The sequence below is a fragment of the Artemia franciscana genome, chromosome 17 (genome assembly GCF_032884065.1).
Source record: "Artemia franciscana chromosome 17, ASM3288406v1, whole genome shotgun sequence".
NCBI classification, from domain to species: Eukaryota; Metazoa; Arthropoda; class Branchiopoda; order Anostraca; family Artemiidae; genus Artemia; species Artemia franciscana.
Window position 1 is genome coordinate 10292849 of NC_088879.1, and position 16284 is coordinate 10309132.

At 34.1% G+C, this 16284-nt stretch overlaps 1 protein-coding gene across 4 annotated transcripts in view; it reads right to left on the reverse strand.

The window, feature by feature from the left end:
• LOC136037823 (uncharacterized) overlaps nucleotides 1-15805 on the reverse strand; it is a 111627-nt gene extending 95822 nt beyond the window's left edge. For 2 of the 4 annotated variants that reach the window (XR_010620047.1, XR_010620046.1), the window contains exons 1-3: nucleotides 15642-15803; nucleotides 6414-6586; nucleotides 1263-1471 (exon numbers count right to left, since the gene is read on the reverse strand). Coding sequence is in view for 2 of the 4 variants with exons in the window: in XM_065720658.1 (XP_065576730.1) it covers nucleotides 1263-1471; nucleotides 6414-6586; nucleotides 15642-15741 (482 nt within the window). In the remaining 2 variants the exon portion in view is untranslated. Of the gene's footprint in view, nucleotides 1-1262; nucleotides 1472-6396; nucleotides 6587-15641 lie in introns of those variants that run through there. The other 2 variants (XM_065720658.1, XM_065720659.1) reach the window with 2 other exon arrangements.
• Between the last annotated feature and the right edge of the window lie 479 nt (nucleotides 15806-16284).

Genomic DNA, 16284 nt, shown 5'->3' on the forward strand with positions numbered 1-16284 from the left:
GTGCCCTCGAATCACCCGTTTCCGGCATCAATTTTACTTACGTTGTATTTTTCTCTGATTCAACCATATCTGACTTACTGTAACACTATTTGGATGTCAACATTTCCTTCTCTGCTGCATTAGATTAAAGCAATCCAACAAAAAGCTGCTGAAATTATTAGAAAAAAAAATTTGTATTCTCAGCATGACCTCATAACTACAGACGATTTACATACTATGTCGTGTGCAACCCTTATTTTTAAGTTCCTCCATGGTGAGTTGCCTGGGTGCTTTGAATCTTTTTTCCAAGATTTTGTGCGAAATAAAAATTTTTATACGCTTCGAAATAGGAACCACATGCAGAATCCGCAAATGAAAACAGTCAGGTCCTATTTTAATCCTTCCGTCGCGTGTCCTAAAGCATGGAACACACTCCTGGATGAAATCCCAGGCAGTCACTCGTTTAGTACTTTCAAAACTCAGCTCAAGAAATTCCTTACATTGGATATTTAAAGTATGAATTAAAACATTAATTAGTTTAAATTTAAATTATTTTGTTATTATTAGACTTATTAGACTTTGCCCTAGGCACTGGATGAAGGTCAAAGGATCGATAAGTTATAAATACGGGGATCGATCAAGGATTGGTGTCTTCTCTTGTGGCTTGAGTTTTTTTTTGTATTATTGTATCAATTTAATGAAATGAATTCTTTTGTTCATTGTTTTAATTTTATGGTGTTATTTACCCTCCATATTACGGGCCATGGAGCCTTATGGAGGCCATTGGTATAGTGTTCTTGTAAATATTTGTTGTAATAATAAAAGGAACTGAACTGAACATTAACAGTATTGTTGCAACAAAAACAGAAACAAAGTCATTTTCTGCACATGACGCATTGAGAAGAAAGGGTTTATTTAGAATGGGTATGCGATTTTTTTCGTTAATTTGTACTACAAGATCTGCACTTAAAGCTTCGCCTCCTTTTTCCAAAAACAAGATTTTCAAAATTTTTCTACAGCTTTCCTTATTTTTGATATGGCTCCTCATTTTCCTTTATTCTTTGTGGTCTGGAGTCTTTTATGACAAGATTTTTTTCAAATAAGTTTATACTAAACAACATGGAAATTAAATCCCAAAAATTATTTTGACATATATAATTACGCCTCCTCCCCAACCCCAATAAATTTTTCAAGAGGTCCAATTCTTCAGAAAAAATTATCATACTTACAGTCCAGCTGTACAACAAGGTAGAATGTCAGTCTAGTTAAAGAACACACCATACCTTTTCCTTGATCTAAATCTTGAACCTCTTATTTCTCTTTCTATTTCAGACCTTCCAGCTTTAGGAGGGACATACTGAGGGATGACCGCAGCAACTTCCTTTTTAACTTCCACCTCCTCATTTAAACTACTGTAGCGGGGATATTTACCAGCTGTCAGGTTTTTAACTGTGGGGTGAATAGGGTTGTTTTCTTGATTAGGTGCCATACCCTACATAAAAACATAATTATCATCTAACTTAAGTCTATTCAATATCAAGGATACAAGTGCTAAAACAATTTTCAGAAGGTTACTCAAAAAGCTCTTGGGGGAAGTAATTCTTAAATAAGTTAGACCAGGAAATCGAAAATAAGTTCTATTTCTTTCACCTGCATCGTTTTACAACAAAACACGGATAAAAGTGGACCATTTCTTCGAAAAAAAAATTTACAGAGAGAAATACATTCTAAAATTTAAAAATTAGTTCCACTTCCTTCAGCTGTAAAGTTGTATGAATAAAAGAAAAAAGAAAGAAAGAAAAAAATTCTTATTAAAATGAAAACAGGTAGATTTTTATAAAAAAAATAAAAATAAGAGACAAGTTCTATTTCTTTCAGCTGTAAGGTTGTATAAATAAAAGAAAAAGAAATACAAAAAATCCTTTCTTAACAAAATGAAAATAGATAGAATTTTAGACAAAAAATAAAAATAGGAGACAAGTTTTATTTCTCTCAGCTGTAAGGTTGTATAAATAAAAGAAAACGAAAAAGAAAGAAGAAAAAATAATAATTTCTTAATAAAATTAAAATAGATAGATTTTTAGACAAAAATAAAAATAATAGACTAGTTTTATTTAAATAAAAGGAAAAGAAAAAAAATCATTTTTTGGTAAAATGAAAACAGATAGATTTTTAGACAAAAAATTAAAATAGGAGACAAGTTTTATTTCTTTCAGCTGTAAGGTTGCATAACTAAAAGAAAAAGAAAGAAAGAAAGAAAAAATCATTTCTTAATAAATGAAAATAGAAAATTTTTTAGACAAAAATAAAAATAGGAGACAAGTCTTATTTCTTTGAGCTGTAAGGTTGTATACCATAAATAAAAGAAAAAGAAAAAAGAAGAAAATAAATAGATTCTTAATAAAATGAAAATAAATGGATTTTTAGACAAAATAAAAATAATAGACTAGTTTTATTTCTCTCAGCTGTAAGGTTGTATAAATAAAAGAAAAAGAAAAAAAAAGGAAAAAATCATTTCTTGATAAAATGAAAACAGATAGATTTTTAGACAAAAAATAAAAATAAGAGAAAAGTTTTATTTCTTTCAGCTGTAATGTTGTATAAATAAAAGAAAAAGAAATAAAGAAAGAAAGACTCATTTCTTAATACATGAAAATAGATAGATGTTTAGACAAAAATAAAAATAGGAGACAAGTCTTATTTTTTTGAGCTTTAAGGTTGTATAAATAAAAGAAAAAGAAAGACAGAAAAAAAAATCAATTCTTAATAAAATCAAAAAAGATAGATTTTTAGACAAAAAATAAAAATAAAAATAGGAGACAAGGTTTATTCCTCTCAGCTGTAAGGTTGTATAAATAAACAAAAAAGAAAAAGAAAGAAAAAAAAATTATAAAATGAAAACCGATAGATTTTTAGACAAATAATAAAAATAGGAGACAAGTTTTATTTCTTTCAGCTGTAAGGTTATATAAATAAAAGAAAACGAAAGAAAGAAGAAAAAAAAAATCATTTTTTAATAAAATGAAAACAAGTAGTTTTTTTAGACAAAAATAAGAATTCGAAACAAGTTTTATTTCTTTTAGCTGCAAGGTTGTATAAAAAACCGACACACACAAAACACATAAATGTCGATTTTAGAAAAATAAGAACATAAAAATTTTTACAAAAATAGCAAAAAAATTAATTTCTTATAGCTATAAAGTTGTTTGAATAAGAAAATAAAAAATGTGGGTAATTTGGATCATTTCTTAGAATAACTGAAAGTACATAGAGATTAAGACATTTATGTTGTAGCCCAACTTACATAAAAGCTTTTTTTCAAAAGCTTTGATGCGTGGAAGATAAATCATTTAAAAATTATTGATGATAATAGTGCTGTAACTATGCTTCCAAACTAATTTCCGCATTAATTATTCCATTTAGTTTATATTATTTACTTTTTGATGTCATTCTATTATTACAAAGTTCATGACAAAAGGCTGCTAAGAACTTGGGGCCTGATATACCACCATATATGATCTAGAATGTTAACTATGTATCTAGGTTTTTTCCTTGGAACAGGTTTAGTTTTCTTAGACTGGCTAGAATGTTCATGTTAATACATAGCAGTTGTAATATTAAAGCGTTGACAGTTAATACTGGAAAATAATATGAAATTAATGCAAAACATTTAATATTAAACATCAATTTAAAATAAAAATTATATTAATCTTGTACAATGAAATTAAAATAAAATTGATATCAATAATACCAATTGATAGCCTACCAAAAAAATCTGAAAGGGAGCCAATTAGGTAGTACCCTAATGTATATGGAATCTATTGTTGAAAATAATCCTGTTATTGAAAAAATTACGTTTTATTTCAAATTTTACCTCTCATTACTCTTCGCCATCAAATGACCCATTTGGAGTTTTTGCCACTACTGAGTGGTAGTTCCTATGTGTCTGCACAACCCTTGTCATAGGATAGTACATAAAGGGTTATAAGAAAATAAATTTCCCTTAGTCTTAATTTATTTATAAGACAATCAAAAGAGGTAATGTATTTCCTCTAGAAAAGAAATGGCTAGGATTTTTTCTTCTTCGCTTTCTTATAAAGATACGAAAAGCCTTTTTTCTAATTCTTCGGGGGGTGGGGAAATTTCTTTTTCTTTTCTGGTGAAAATGTTGAAAAATGACATCTGTTTATTACGGTAGGCCTAAATATAACTAAAAAGTCCCTTTTTTATTTCATTTGAAAAATAACTTTTTAGAAATGGAAAAAAAAACTCATTTATAATATCTTTGTTGAGCTATAAAATAATAGAGTGATCTTAGGAATTATCTAGTTTTAGAACAAATGTCAATTGAGCTCCAGAAAAGGCTAGCCAGTATACTATCGAAGTAAAAGCACGAATTCATAGCAAAGAATTGTACAATACTCTCCTAGATTCTGTACAAATTAAATAAAAAAAAAATTAGTTTTTTTAACTGAAAGTAAGGAGCGACATTAAAACTTAAAACGAACAGAAATTACTCCGTATATGAAATGGGTTGTCCCCTCCGCAATCCCTCGTTCTTTACGCTAAAGCTTTTAATTATTTAAAAAAGTAGAATTGTGGCAAAGAGTCAAACTTTAGCATAAAGAGCGAGGGATTGCGGAGGGGTCAACCCGTTTCATATACGGAGTAATTTCTGTTCGTTTTAAGTTTTAATGTCGCTCCTTACTTTCAGTTAAAAAAACTAGTTTTTTTTTAATTTAATTTCTGGACGTTTTTGAATTAATGCATGTTTGATTTGGCTTTCCGCGCATAAATTATTAAAATGAAATTTGTATATTAATTCTTTTTTGGCAGAATGGCTTTCTCTTAGTTTTGATCAGACAATTTTGAGAAACAAGAGGTGGGGAAGGAGGCCTAGTTGCCCTCCAATTTTTCGGTTACTTAAAAAGGCAACTAGAACTTTTAATTTTTAGCGAACGTTTTTATTAGTAAAATATAAGCATAACTTAAGAATTAACTTACGTAACAAACTTTTATATTCTAACATTTTTATTATGTATACGAGGGGTTTGTACCCTCGTTAATACCTCGCTCTTTACACTAAATCGTAAGTTTTGTTCCAATTCTTTAAGAATGACCCCTGAATCAGAAAGGCCGTAGAATAGATAGTTGAAATTACTAAAAATACTTTAGCATAAAAAGCGAGGTATTTATCTCCTCCTAAATACCTCGCTCTTTATGCTAAAGTATTTTTAGAACCCCTCATATGCGTAATAATCTCTGTTCGTTTTAAGTTTCAATACTACTACTTACTTTCAATTGAAAAAAACGTTTTCATGTTTATTTTTTCATTGTTTTTTTATAGTAATGCTAGAAAATCCTGCGCCCTTTTCATTGAATTTTTCTTCCCCCATGACATATTCCTCCAAGGAAAGATCCTTCCACATAGCCCCCTCCCTCAACCCCACCCCCCAAACCACGCACATTTTCCAATAACCATTACTGTATGTAAACACAGGTCAAAGTTTGTAACTTACAACCCCTCCCCCAGGGATTGTGGGGGAGTAAGTCATTCACAAAGACATAGTTATTATGGTTTTCGACTATGCGGAACAAAATGACTATCTCAAAATTTTGATCCGTTGACTTTGGTAAAAAATGAGCGTGGGAGGGGGCCTAGGTGCCCTCCAATTTTGTTGGTCACTTAAAAAGGACACTAGAACTTTTCATTTCCTTTAGAATGAGTCCTCTTGCGATATTCTAGGACCACTTGGTCGATACGATGACCCATGGGAAAAAAACAACAAAAAAACAAACAAACAAATAAACACGCACCCATGACTTGTCTTCTGGCAAAAAATACGAAATTCCACATTTTTGTAGATAAGAGCTTGAAATTTTGGCTCCAGGGTTCTCTGATACGCCGAATGCGATGGTGTGATTTTCGTTAAGATTCTATGACTTTTAGGGGGTTTTCCCCCTATTTTCCAAAATAAGGCAAATTTTCTCAGGCTCGTAACTTTTGATGACCAAGACTAAATTTGATGAAACTTATATATTTAGAATCAGCATGAAAATCCGATTATTTTGATGTATCTTTTAGCATCAAAATTCCGTTTTTTAGAGTTTCGTTTACTATTGAGCCAGGTCACTCCTTACTACAGTTCGTTACCACGAACTGTTTGAAACTCTTACAAATAAGATTAAGTCAGACAACAACATTCCTGAATTTGAGCTTTTAGTACCTACTATTATTGGTCATGGCCACAATTTTGGATGGCTTAAAATTTAGCTTTTATTCTAAGTGAAGGGTTTTGAGACACTGATTAGACAGTTTTTTACAGCTTAATTGGGCAGTCTTCAGAAGTCTTTGGATCAATCTTAAGGATTTGAAATAATCCCCCTCCCCATCTACAGGAATGAATATTACCATACCCCTGAAAAGTATATACCGTGCATTTTGAATAGTACTGGTAAGAGGCGGCATATCTCAAGAATTTCAGCTGCTTCTGCACAAACAATATGGCACCTTGAATATCTTCAAGAGTTTGTTCTTGCACTTCTATTTCTTCCTTGATATGATTTTGAAATACACTGGACACTTTTTTCAGAGTATCAGATCGGACTAAAAAAAGAAATAATAAAATAATAATAATCATTTAATTACCTGCCATCTGTAGCTGAACCTAACAAACAAGATAAATTTGGATCAATGTCTACATTAGCTTCCATAAAAATAAATAGACTTAGATCTAATGAATACAGGTGAAGAACAGAGTTTCATCTGTCTAACATAGAACACTGAATGATTCCTATAGCTTGACCATTTTTGGACAGCTATGGAAGACCATGTTTTTCAAGTCAGGAATTCTGATAATACTTGGGTATGTAGCCAACAGTAGAAATTTGACGTGCTTACAGTAGCATAGTTTTTCCTGGTTTTTTCCTTATCTCTTATTGTCAGAACATAGAACAGAGAACATAGAATTTCTGGATCAGCAGCCATGACTTGAGACTACAGACCTGTTAGAACTTTTAATGACGGTGGTTATTTCCTTAACAATATATTGTCTGTTTTTAATAGTCATATCTGGAATCATGAGATCAAGACACCTAAGCTCAGACACTGCAAGGACCGCATGCTTTTATATGGCCACTGAGTCACTTTTTGATAAACTGGAGTTTAATACTTGCACTTATCAATATTCCTAGAAAATCTTATTGGAAAAAGTCACTATGAAGCACTCATATTGTCTTGTCAGTCCGTTTTGGTCAGCAGAAGGACATCATCTGCGCTTGTGAGATGAGACAGGTCAGTACCATAAAACAGAAGGGAGGGCAAGATGTGACCTTGAAACTAATGGAAATGAGAAAACACCCTTGTCTTGCGTCTCTTCACATTCTAATGAGTTTTGAATTAGAATCAATTTGGTGAAAGTGAACAAAAACCTGAGAGCCAGAGTCTCAGGGGGGTGACTGAGTTTCCACCATTGAGACATGACCAACAAGTTCCCTGAACTCACAGACGAACGAGGGAACCTACATTTTTCATACTATTTGAGTTTGCAGCTTGAGTAAAGGGCAGGAGTAACTACGACTCTCAGTGGGAATAACTCAAATACTTGTGTATTTGCTTTTGGAGAGGCACGTCCGCCTAGAGTTTCAAGATGCTAGTCATCCGTGTTTGCAAGATGAAACAGGTCAATATCATGAAATAGAAGGGAGGGCAAGATACAACCTTGATATGAGAACACACCCTTGCCTCATGTCTCTTCCAGTTCTGGTGGCATCTGAAATTCTACCCTTCCATTTGGTACAAACTGACTTTTCGTACCAGAATTTCAGGGTTTTTATTATACTCAAACTTATGCCACTGAGCAGTAGAGCATTCATTGCTTGCAAGTGGCTCACACTATCAAGCGCTTCTGATATACCTACAGTGTGTATATAGGGGAAGGATTTGTAGGCATTTTCCAAAATATATTGGGGGGGGGGAGGCAATCAGATACGCAGTAGCATACGCATAAGACGCAGTAGCATATCTAACTATTTTACAGCATACTATTGATTCAAAATTTTTTTTTACTATATGTCAAAAATCTATGATTGCACAAATTGCATATATTAAAGTTTGATAGCGTGGGTTGAGATGCTATAGGCAAGTGCAGAATACCAGTGACTACCTTACACAATTAGTGTTAATCACAGCTGGAGGATTAAAGAAATAAGAGGAAAGATTACCAGCCAAACTCAGTAATTACATAAGCAATAGTCAAATTTTCCTCTTGATTTACTTTGTATTAGCAAAATTTTCACAGTAATTGTACCAGGGGCGGATCCAGCCTTTCGTTCTAGGGGAGGGGGATTCTTACCGAAAAGAGTGGGGGTAGTGTCCTTATTGTCGGCCACAAGGCTGACTTTATTTTTCGCGTTTTAAGTTTCCCTGGCGGTCTCTTGTTTAACGAAAATTTGGTTTTCATATATTACAACAATGATTACAAAAATTGTACTTGATCAACTGACAACTGTTTACAAGCAAAATTCAAGCTTCCTGGCTCCACTGTTTGCAAACCTGTCGCTTACTCTGTCAATGCTGATATCGATGTCGCGGTGCACATTAAGGAGGGCCAAACCACTGAGTCTAGTTTGCCCCATCTGTGCTCTGAGCCAGGTTTTCAGTTTGCGTAAAGTTGAGAAGCTACGCTCAGCAGATGCCACGCTCACTAGAAGAGATATAAAAATATCAAGAAGTGAGCTGACATAAGGATATAGGTGTCTGTCACATTCCTTGGCAGTTTCTTCCACTGAACTAGGAAAGATACCTCCTTCTCTCTTAACCCAAAGCCATCTACTTTTCCACACATGCACCTCTGCCAAAAAAAGTATTGCCCTGGTAGACGGCATGGTTAAGCCAAGAAGTTGACTGTACATGCTAGAGATCTTTTTGACGGAAGATTCCAGCAAATCATCAGTACAATTCACAATATTTGATGGCAGCTGTACGGTTAACCGGAAAGAGTTCAGCGTGTCTCTTGAGAATCGGCTCTTTAAGTCACTTATGACTGAGCCGAGCATAGGTATAAAAATAACGCGTCGATAATATTCTTCAGGTGTAGTATGAGGAGAACCTGTCTTTGTGTAACCCTTGGAACTTCAACAGCCAATTGGATTTTATCGGAAAATTCTTTTACTTGCTCGAATACTAATGCGAACTCTTCATCACATGGTTCCCGTCGCTTTGCTAGAACATGCAAAGGATCGGAAACGTGGTCATCGGCAGCACCCGAGTCCAAAGTCTTCTTCTGGAATAGCTGACTAAGAGGCAAGGTCAGAGCGCAAATACTGTGTAGACACTGAAGGGAAGCCACGAATTCCGTACTATATAACGCTGTGACAAGCGTCTTTGCCTTTGGAGCGGTCACTGATTCACTCCAGTGACTTATGTGTTCAAAAGACTGGATGATTTTTGGAAGTTCGGACACAAACTGCACAGTTCGGACACAAGTGACTCGTGTCACTCGATCCACCTCGTCTCGCCGATTCCCGTGAGCTGAGCTTTTAGAAGCTTATTCAAGACGTAATTTCTCTTCACAGATGCATTAAAAAATGCAACAACTTCTTTTATAATGCCTATAGGCATTTCTGATGCTCGAAACAGCTGAGCTTCTTGACAAAGAAAGGTTCAGGGACTGGTTAAAGCAGGGACAACAAGACACATTTTTAGCTTTTTTCTCAATTTCAACTACAGCACCACAGTTATTTGATACCATCATTGCACACCCATCTGTACCGATTCCAAAACAGTCAAGTAAATTTAAACCCGTTTCTTCTAAAAGGCTTAGAACTAGCTGGCCAATCACTTCTCTGTTGACAGTCGGCTCTTTGTCTGCAATGGAAGGTTCAAAGGTGGCATGATGAACATCAACAAATCCTATGAAGTCCTCGCGGCTATGGTTTTTGTAGGCATAGCAGAGAGCTAAACTAAGTTGCGATGAATGTGACACATCTGTTGTCTCATCAAAAAAGATGCTGTAATACCTTGCTGACTTTACTCTTTTACACCTATAACTTCTTTCGCACAACACTCAATCAACTGGTTTTGAGTTGTTTTGCTGATGTAGGTAGCATTTTTTCCTGATGTTTTCAGTTGTTCCTTCAATTTACTGTCGCCACTTTCAGCACGATAACATAGTAGTTCTCGGAAGCTTCCTTCATTGGAAAGCGGCATGTCATCCAAGTTTAAGCTGTCATCATCCCAAAGGCCCCTCAGTGGAATATTTGCCTTCCTAGAAATATGATTGATTCCAGAATTGGCTTAAGCCTCTCTTGGTTTTCTGTTACTTGCTTCATTTGCTGTTCGTTGACGCGATTATTTACAGATTCGTGTGGAGAATGGTAGGCTCTTAGAAACAACTTTCCAGCCTCTACTGCGTCATGATGGTACTGGGAAGTATCATATACTGTCAGGTCTCCATCTTTTCCCAGTAACTTAGCATATTTTGTGACAGGCTTTGTGACCAGCTTTTGTAGGGGAACCTGTCTGTTTGAAACCCACTAGCCCCAGTTACAAAAAGAAGGCAGTATTTGCAAAAAAGGCCTTTCTGGGCAGCAGAATATACAAGCCAGTGGAAACTCTGCAAATGAGAATCGTTCAAGTACCTTTTTTCGTCTTCCCCCCCCCCCTTTAAATGAACAGAATACGGCATTTGGCATCCAATTGGGAGTTTCCATGGCCTCTCCAGAAGCTTGCACTTTATTCGGTCGTCAATGGCATGTATTGTACCAATGTGGATCCCAATATCGTTTTCCAGAAACAGGGTAGGGGTGGGGTGTTGTTGGATGATCACTCTGAACGCTAACGGGGTTAACAGAAGATTGCAAAGTGTTAGGAATTTACCCATGTTGGCCACTCCCAACAGAACTAATTGAAGAGCTACTTGCAGATACAGTTACACTATCCATTTTGCAAGACTTTGAAATGACAAAGCTGCCAAGCGTCTTTTGTCCGCGTTTTCCCGACATCAATATTGCTTAAACGATGAAAATCCTCACAACACATGCATCTTCAAAGTTCATTATACACTGGAACGAAATGTTTGTTTTGACACTTCAGGTCCGGTTACATTGCGCAGCCCCACCCACTTTCAATGTTTACATCGAACAGGGAGGCGAGAACTAGCTAAAATTTACTGGGTGAACTGTTGCTATGCTATGAGGTGACAAAAATACTTGGGGCTAGCTTGATAGTGGAAAGCTGTGGAATGAACGTATGGTAAAAAGGTTTTATAGTCTAGTTACAGTAGTTAGAACATGCATTAATGCAGACTTCTGTAAGTGAAGTAAAAAAATTACAGCCCATCTAGGGGGAGGGAGCGATCGCCCCCTTCCCCCCTGGATCCATCCCTGAATTGTACTAGTTTTGATTTTAAAGAGAGGCAATAAAAAAAATGAAGCAAAACAAGATGTTTACCTCTTAAAAAAAAAATCAACTGAGTAAATAAAGCAAGAAGTGTGTTAAATATCAAATTGTGATAAAACTGTAACAGCTCACATATTGGTTGATCAAACTGTGATTAAACTACATTTTCCACTAGACTCTACTCATATAACAAGGGTATCTTCTGCCAGTGTTTCCTACAATGTTTATTTTAGTCTGCGTATTGATCCAATAACAAAATTAGATTGCTAATGTAGGGGGTTGATGAAACAATTAATGAGCCGTTTTTGAAGTAGGCTATGCTATCATCAAATATCAAAATTCAAGCAACACAGTACTTCTAAAAAAAGTTTTTGCTTGAACCATCATCAAGTATCAAATTGCAATTAGGTGGCAACTCAACCACTTTTGGACTAAGCCATGCTACAATTCCAAAGATATGATAGTATTTATAACAATATTATTTATAGAATATAGGGTCAGACACATCAAAATCATAGAGATAATTATAGACTCATTTATAAAACAAAATTTATATTTAATTGCTTTCATAAATTTCAATTAATAAGGCAATAGTAGAATGCTATAAGGCACCAAAAAGAGGACTTAAAATTGTTTTCCCATGTTTTTAAGATTAAAAATAACAAGAAAGTGTCTTGTGCAATGAAAAAAACCCATGGATAAATTTCTCCTGAAAAATTCCCCCACCTAAGTAGAAATTATCCCCCTCCAAAAGCTGCCTCTCAAGAGACTTTCCAACATCAAGATAACAATAGTATTTTTAATTTGAGAGTATACAAAGAACAGAGTTAGGATTATTAACCTACCCATTGGTCACTGCTTAATAAAGAATGTCCAGAAATTCTCAGTAATTCTTTCAAACATTTCAGCAGAAACCTTGGATTAATTAAAACTTGTAATTACCAATCAGAGGGGAAGAATTTACTCCTATACATTGAGAATTAGCTCCCCTTTTGTATCTTTGTAAAAAAAAATCTGTTTTGATGCAAATGAGTGCTAAATTTGGATTCAGGATGCATTTCTGACTATAGAGCTAAGTTTGAACTTTACCCCAACCCTCCCTAATTTGCAAGTATTCCCTGAATTGGTATATACTGTATAGGGGTGAGGAAATGTTCATTTCTGGTGAAAATGTATGTTAAATTTAGATTCAGGATGTAATTCTGACAATAGATGTAAGTTTATTTCTTAGCTACCTGAATAGTTTGTTAATATAAACATTACCCAATCAAATTGGGCAATTCTCTGGCCATGGATCCTCCCTAAGCCAACGTAACAAGGGCAACTGGCCTAGTTGCCATCCCTAGGAATTTTTTTTTTTGGGGGGGGGGGCACAATTTTAACATAGATTACTCTCTATTAGAAAAAAGTAGGTTAACTGATGGGGAATTAAATGGTAGTGTCCTTCCATTATTATGTTACTAACTTCACAAGAGGCACAGGCAAGAATGTAATTCTAGCAGTAATTCTAATGAAGCTACTTTTTGCTATCTTGGATAGGGGTTAAGCTAGGAAAATTAAACTTATAGTAATGAATCCAGGGCCAAAAATATACTCTGGGAAGGTATTGCCAAGCTTCTATGTTAACCCTCTTCTGATTTCTAAGTTGTAGAAATTTGCTTACTTCACAGGTACCTCACCTATTGAAACCTTGATAACATAATATTTTACCTTAAATTTTATTCATCAGTTTCTTTTTCTCTGGTTTAGTTCTTGAAATGCAATTCCTGTTTGAGTAGATTTTTAAGCTATATCTATGAGCTTGTTTCAAAACTAAGGACCCATCCCTGAAAGTTTCATTTTCCTAACCTAACCCCTTTCCAAGATAGCAAAAAGTACCCAAACTAGAATTTTACAATTTAAATTAGGTCTCTATTTTGTTGCTGTTTCCTGGTAAAATTCTAGTTTAGCTACTTTTTACTATCTTGGAAAGAGGTTAGGCTAGGAAAAAGATACTTTCAGGGACAGGTCTACAGACTAAAGTATGTTCCAGGAAGGCATTTTGAAGTACCTACCACCACTGCTTCTCCTCCAAGAGGGCCATGACTTTGATGACCTTTAAAATTTTTGTGTTATAAAAGTGAAACCTTGCAAATAAATCTTCTGCTTAAGTGAACCATAACAAAATTGTTTTCAGCTTCACAACTTTGCTTAAGCCCAATTTGTTAGGTTTCAAAGATCCACAAACATATTTCTTAAATTTAGGAAAAAATCTCATAGACATTGCTTAAAATTCTACTTGAACAACAGGAATTGCATTCTAAGAATTGAAACAAGAGAAAAAGAAATTAATAACTGAAAATTAATAAAATTTTGTTCTGTCAAAGTTTCAATGGTAAATATTTTGTTGTTCATGTTATTGACTTACAAATAAAGCAAATATTCTACTTGATGCATTTTTTTTTATAATCTTTATGAATATAATAATTGCTTCTCTTGCAAATTCAAACTTAAGCCCTTTTTGAACACTTGAAAATGACCAAAAATGTCATAGTTTTGGGTATAAAAAGGCTTAAACCATGGATTTCAGACTTACTGTTTGATTATAAATCTATTTTTTCAAAGTTATATAATCCACAAGTATTGATTTATTGCCATTAAGTTTGATAAAATATTCAAAACAATTACTCCATTTTTCCATCCTCCATGTTTCTTCTGTCAGCTTTGATATCTTTTGATATATATATAAAATGGCAGTTTTTAAGCAGTCTAAAACAGAACAAGAAGAGAACACAGCAGATTTGTTTTGAATTTCATTTCATCAACTTAATCTTGACAAATCAATGTCTGTAAATTAGGCAATACAACTTTTACAAGATGGATTTATAATGAAATAGTAAGTTTGAAACAAATGTTATAACCAATTTTTTAACCAAAAAACATAGAGTAAAATAATTACTTACAAGGGTACTAAAAGAGCTTAAAATTGAATTTGCAAGAAAAGTAATTTATATTCAAAAGGGCATAAATAATTGCATCTAGTTGGTATGTTGAATTTATTTATAGGTCAATAATATGAACAATGAAATATTTACTGTCTAAATAAACATAATGTGAAGTAGCAGAGGCCAATTTCTAACGCTTAGAAATCTGAAGAGGGCTAACATAAAAGCTTGACAATATCTTCTCAAAGTATGCTTCTAGCCCTGGATTAATTACTGTAAGTTTCATTTTCCTAGCCTAACCCCTATCAATGGTAGCAAAAAAGTTTAACTAGAATCTTACCAGAATAAACCAATAAAACAAGCAGTACTAGATTTGAGTATCAATTTTGGTAAAATTCTAGTTAAATGACTTCTTGCTATCTCAGAAAGGGGTTAGGTTAGGAAAATGAGACTTTCAGGGATGTGTCTACAAGCTAAAGTATGTCCCGGGAAGGTATTTTGAAGTACCTACCTCTACTCCTTGTCCCTCTAGAGAGCCCTGACCTTTGATGACCTTTAAAAATATGTATGTTATAAAAGTAAAACCTTGCAAAGTAGCCTAGATTTTCTGCTTAAATAAAGTACAATAAAATTGTTTTCAGCTTCACAACTTTGCTCAATCCCAATTTGTATGGTTTTAAAGATATGCAAATAGCCTACATTTCCTAAATTTTGAAAAAAAAAACATTTGTATGGCTCAAAATTCTAATCAAATAACAGGAATTGCATTTTCAGAACTAAAGGCAGTGAAAAAGAAACTAATAGCTGAAAATTAAGGTAAAATGGTGTTTTGTCAAAATTTCAATAGGTATGACATGTCATGTAGGCAGAATTCAGGGCCCTCCAGAGAGAGAAGGAGTGGAGATGGGTACTTTAAAATACTTTCCTGGGATATACTTTAGCCTGAAGATCCATCTCCAAAAGTTTCATTCTCCTAACCTAACCCCTTTCCAAGATAGAATTTTACCTCAATTTTAAGAGTAGGCTATATCTACTCCTATTAACAGGAGGGTGCTTGCAAGAGCAGCAACTGCCTCTTGGATAGGGCAAAGGCTACCAAACATCATTATGTTTAGAATCAGTATTAAAAGGCACATCAAGTAGTAGGCCTATAGGCCTAGCCTTTTCATGATTTAGCTAGCAAAGCTGGGCTTACTAAAGTCAATAAATTCTTCTTTGTTTTATCTAATTACAATTTGCTTAATTACATTCAAAAGAACTCTGTGCAGCTGTGTGACAGCATATGTATCTAAACAGTAGGCTATATAAGTTAAAAAAGCCTATCCAAGAGTTCTTACTGTTTTCCTCCATTTTTCTAAGCTTTGAAGAGGGCTGAGATGTAAAATTATGATCATTATTAGCTCTATTTTCCAACAATTCCTTTTTATTCGGCTCCATGAAACCTAAACTTTATGCTTTTATATTCACGTGTTGTTAAATTTTAAATCTGGCGGAATTATGTGAGCAAGGTTTCCATTCTGATGGTCTTCAAACAGTTCGTGGTAACGAACTGTAGTAAGGAGCGACCCGGCTCAATAGTAACCAAAACTCTAAAAATAGAATTTTGATGCCAATAGTTACATCAAAAGAATCGCATTTTAATTCTGATTTTAAATATATAAGTTTCATCAAAATTAGTCTTAACCGTCAAAAGTTACGAGCCTAAGAAAATTTGCCTCAATTTAGAAAATAGGGAGAAATACCCCTTAAAAGTCATACGATCTTAACAAAAATCACTCCATCAGATTTAGCGTACCAGAGAACCTTGTTGTTGAAGTTTCAAGCCTCAATTTACAAAAAGGTGGAATTTCGCATTTTTTGCCAGAAGACGAATCATTGATGCGTGTTTATTTGTTTTTTTTTTTTTTTTCCCAGGGGTGATCGTATCGACTCAGTGGTCCTAGAATGTCGCGAAAGGGCTCATTCTAACGGAAGTTAAAA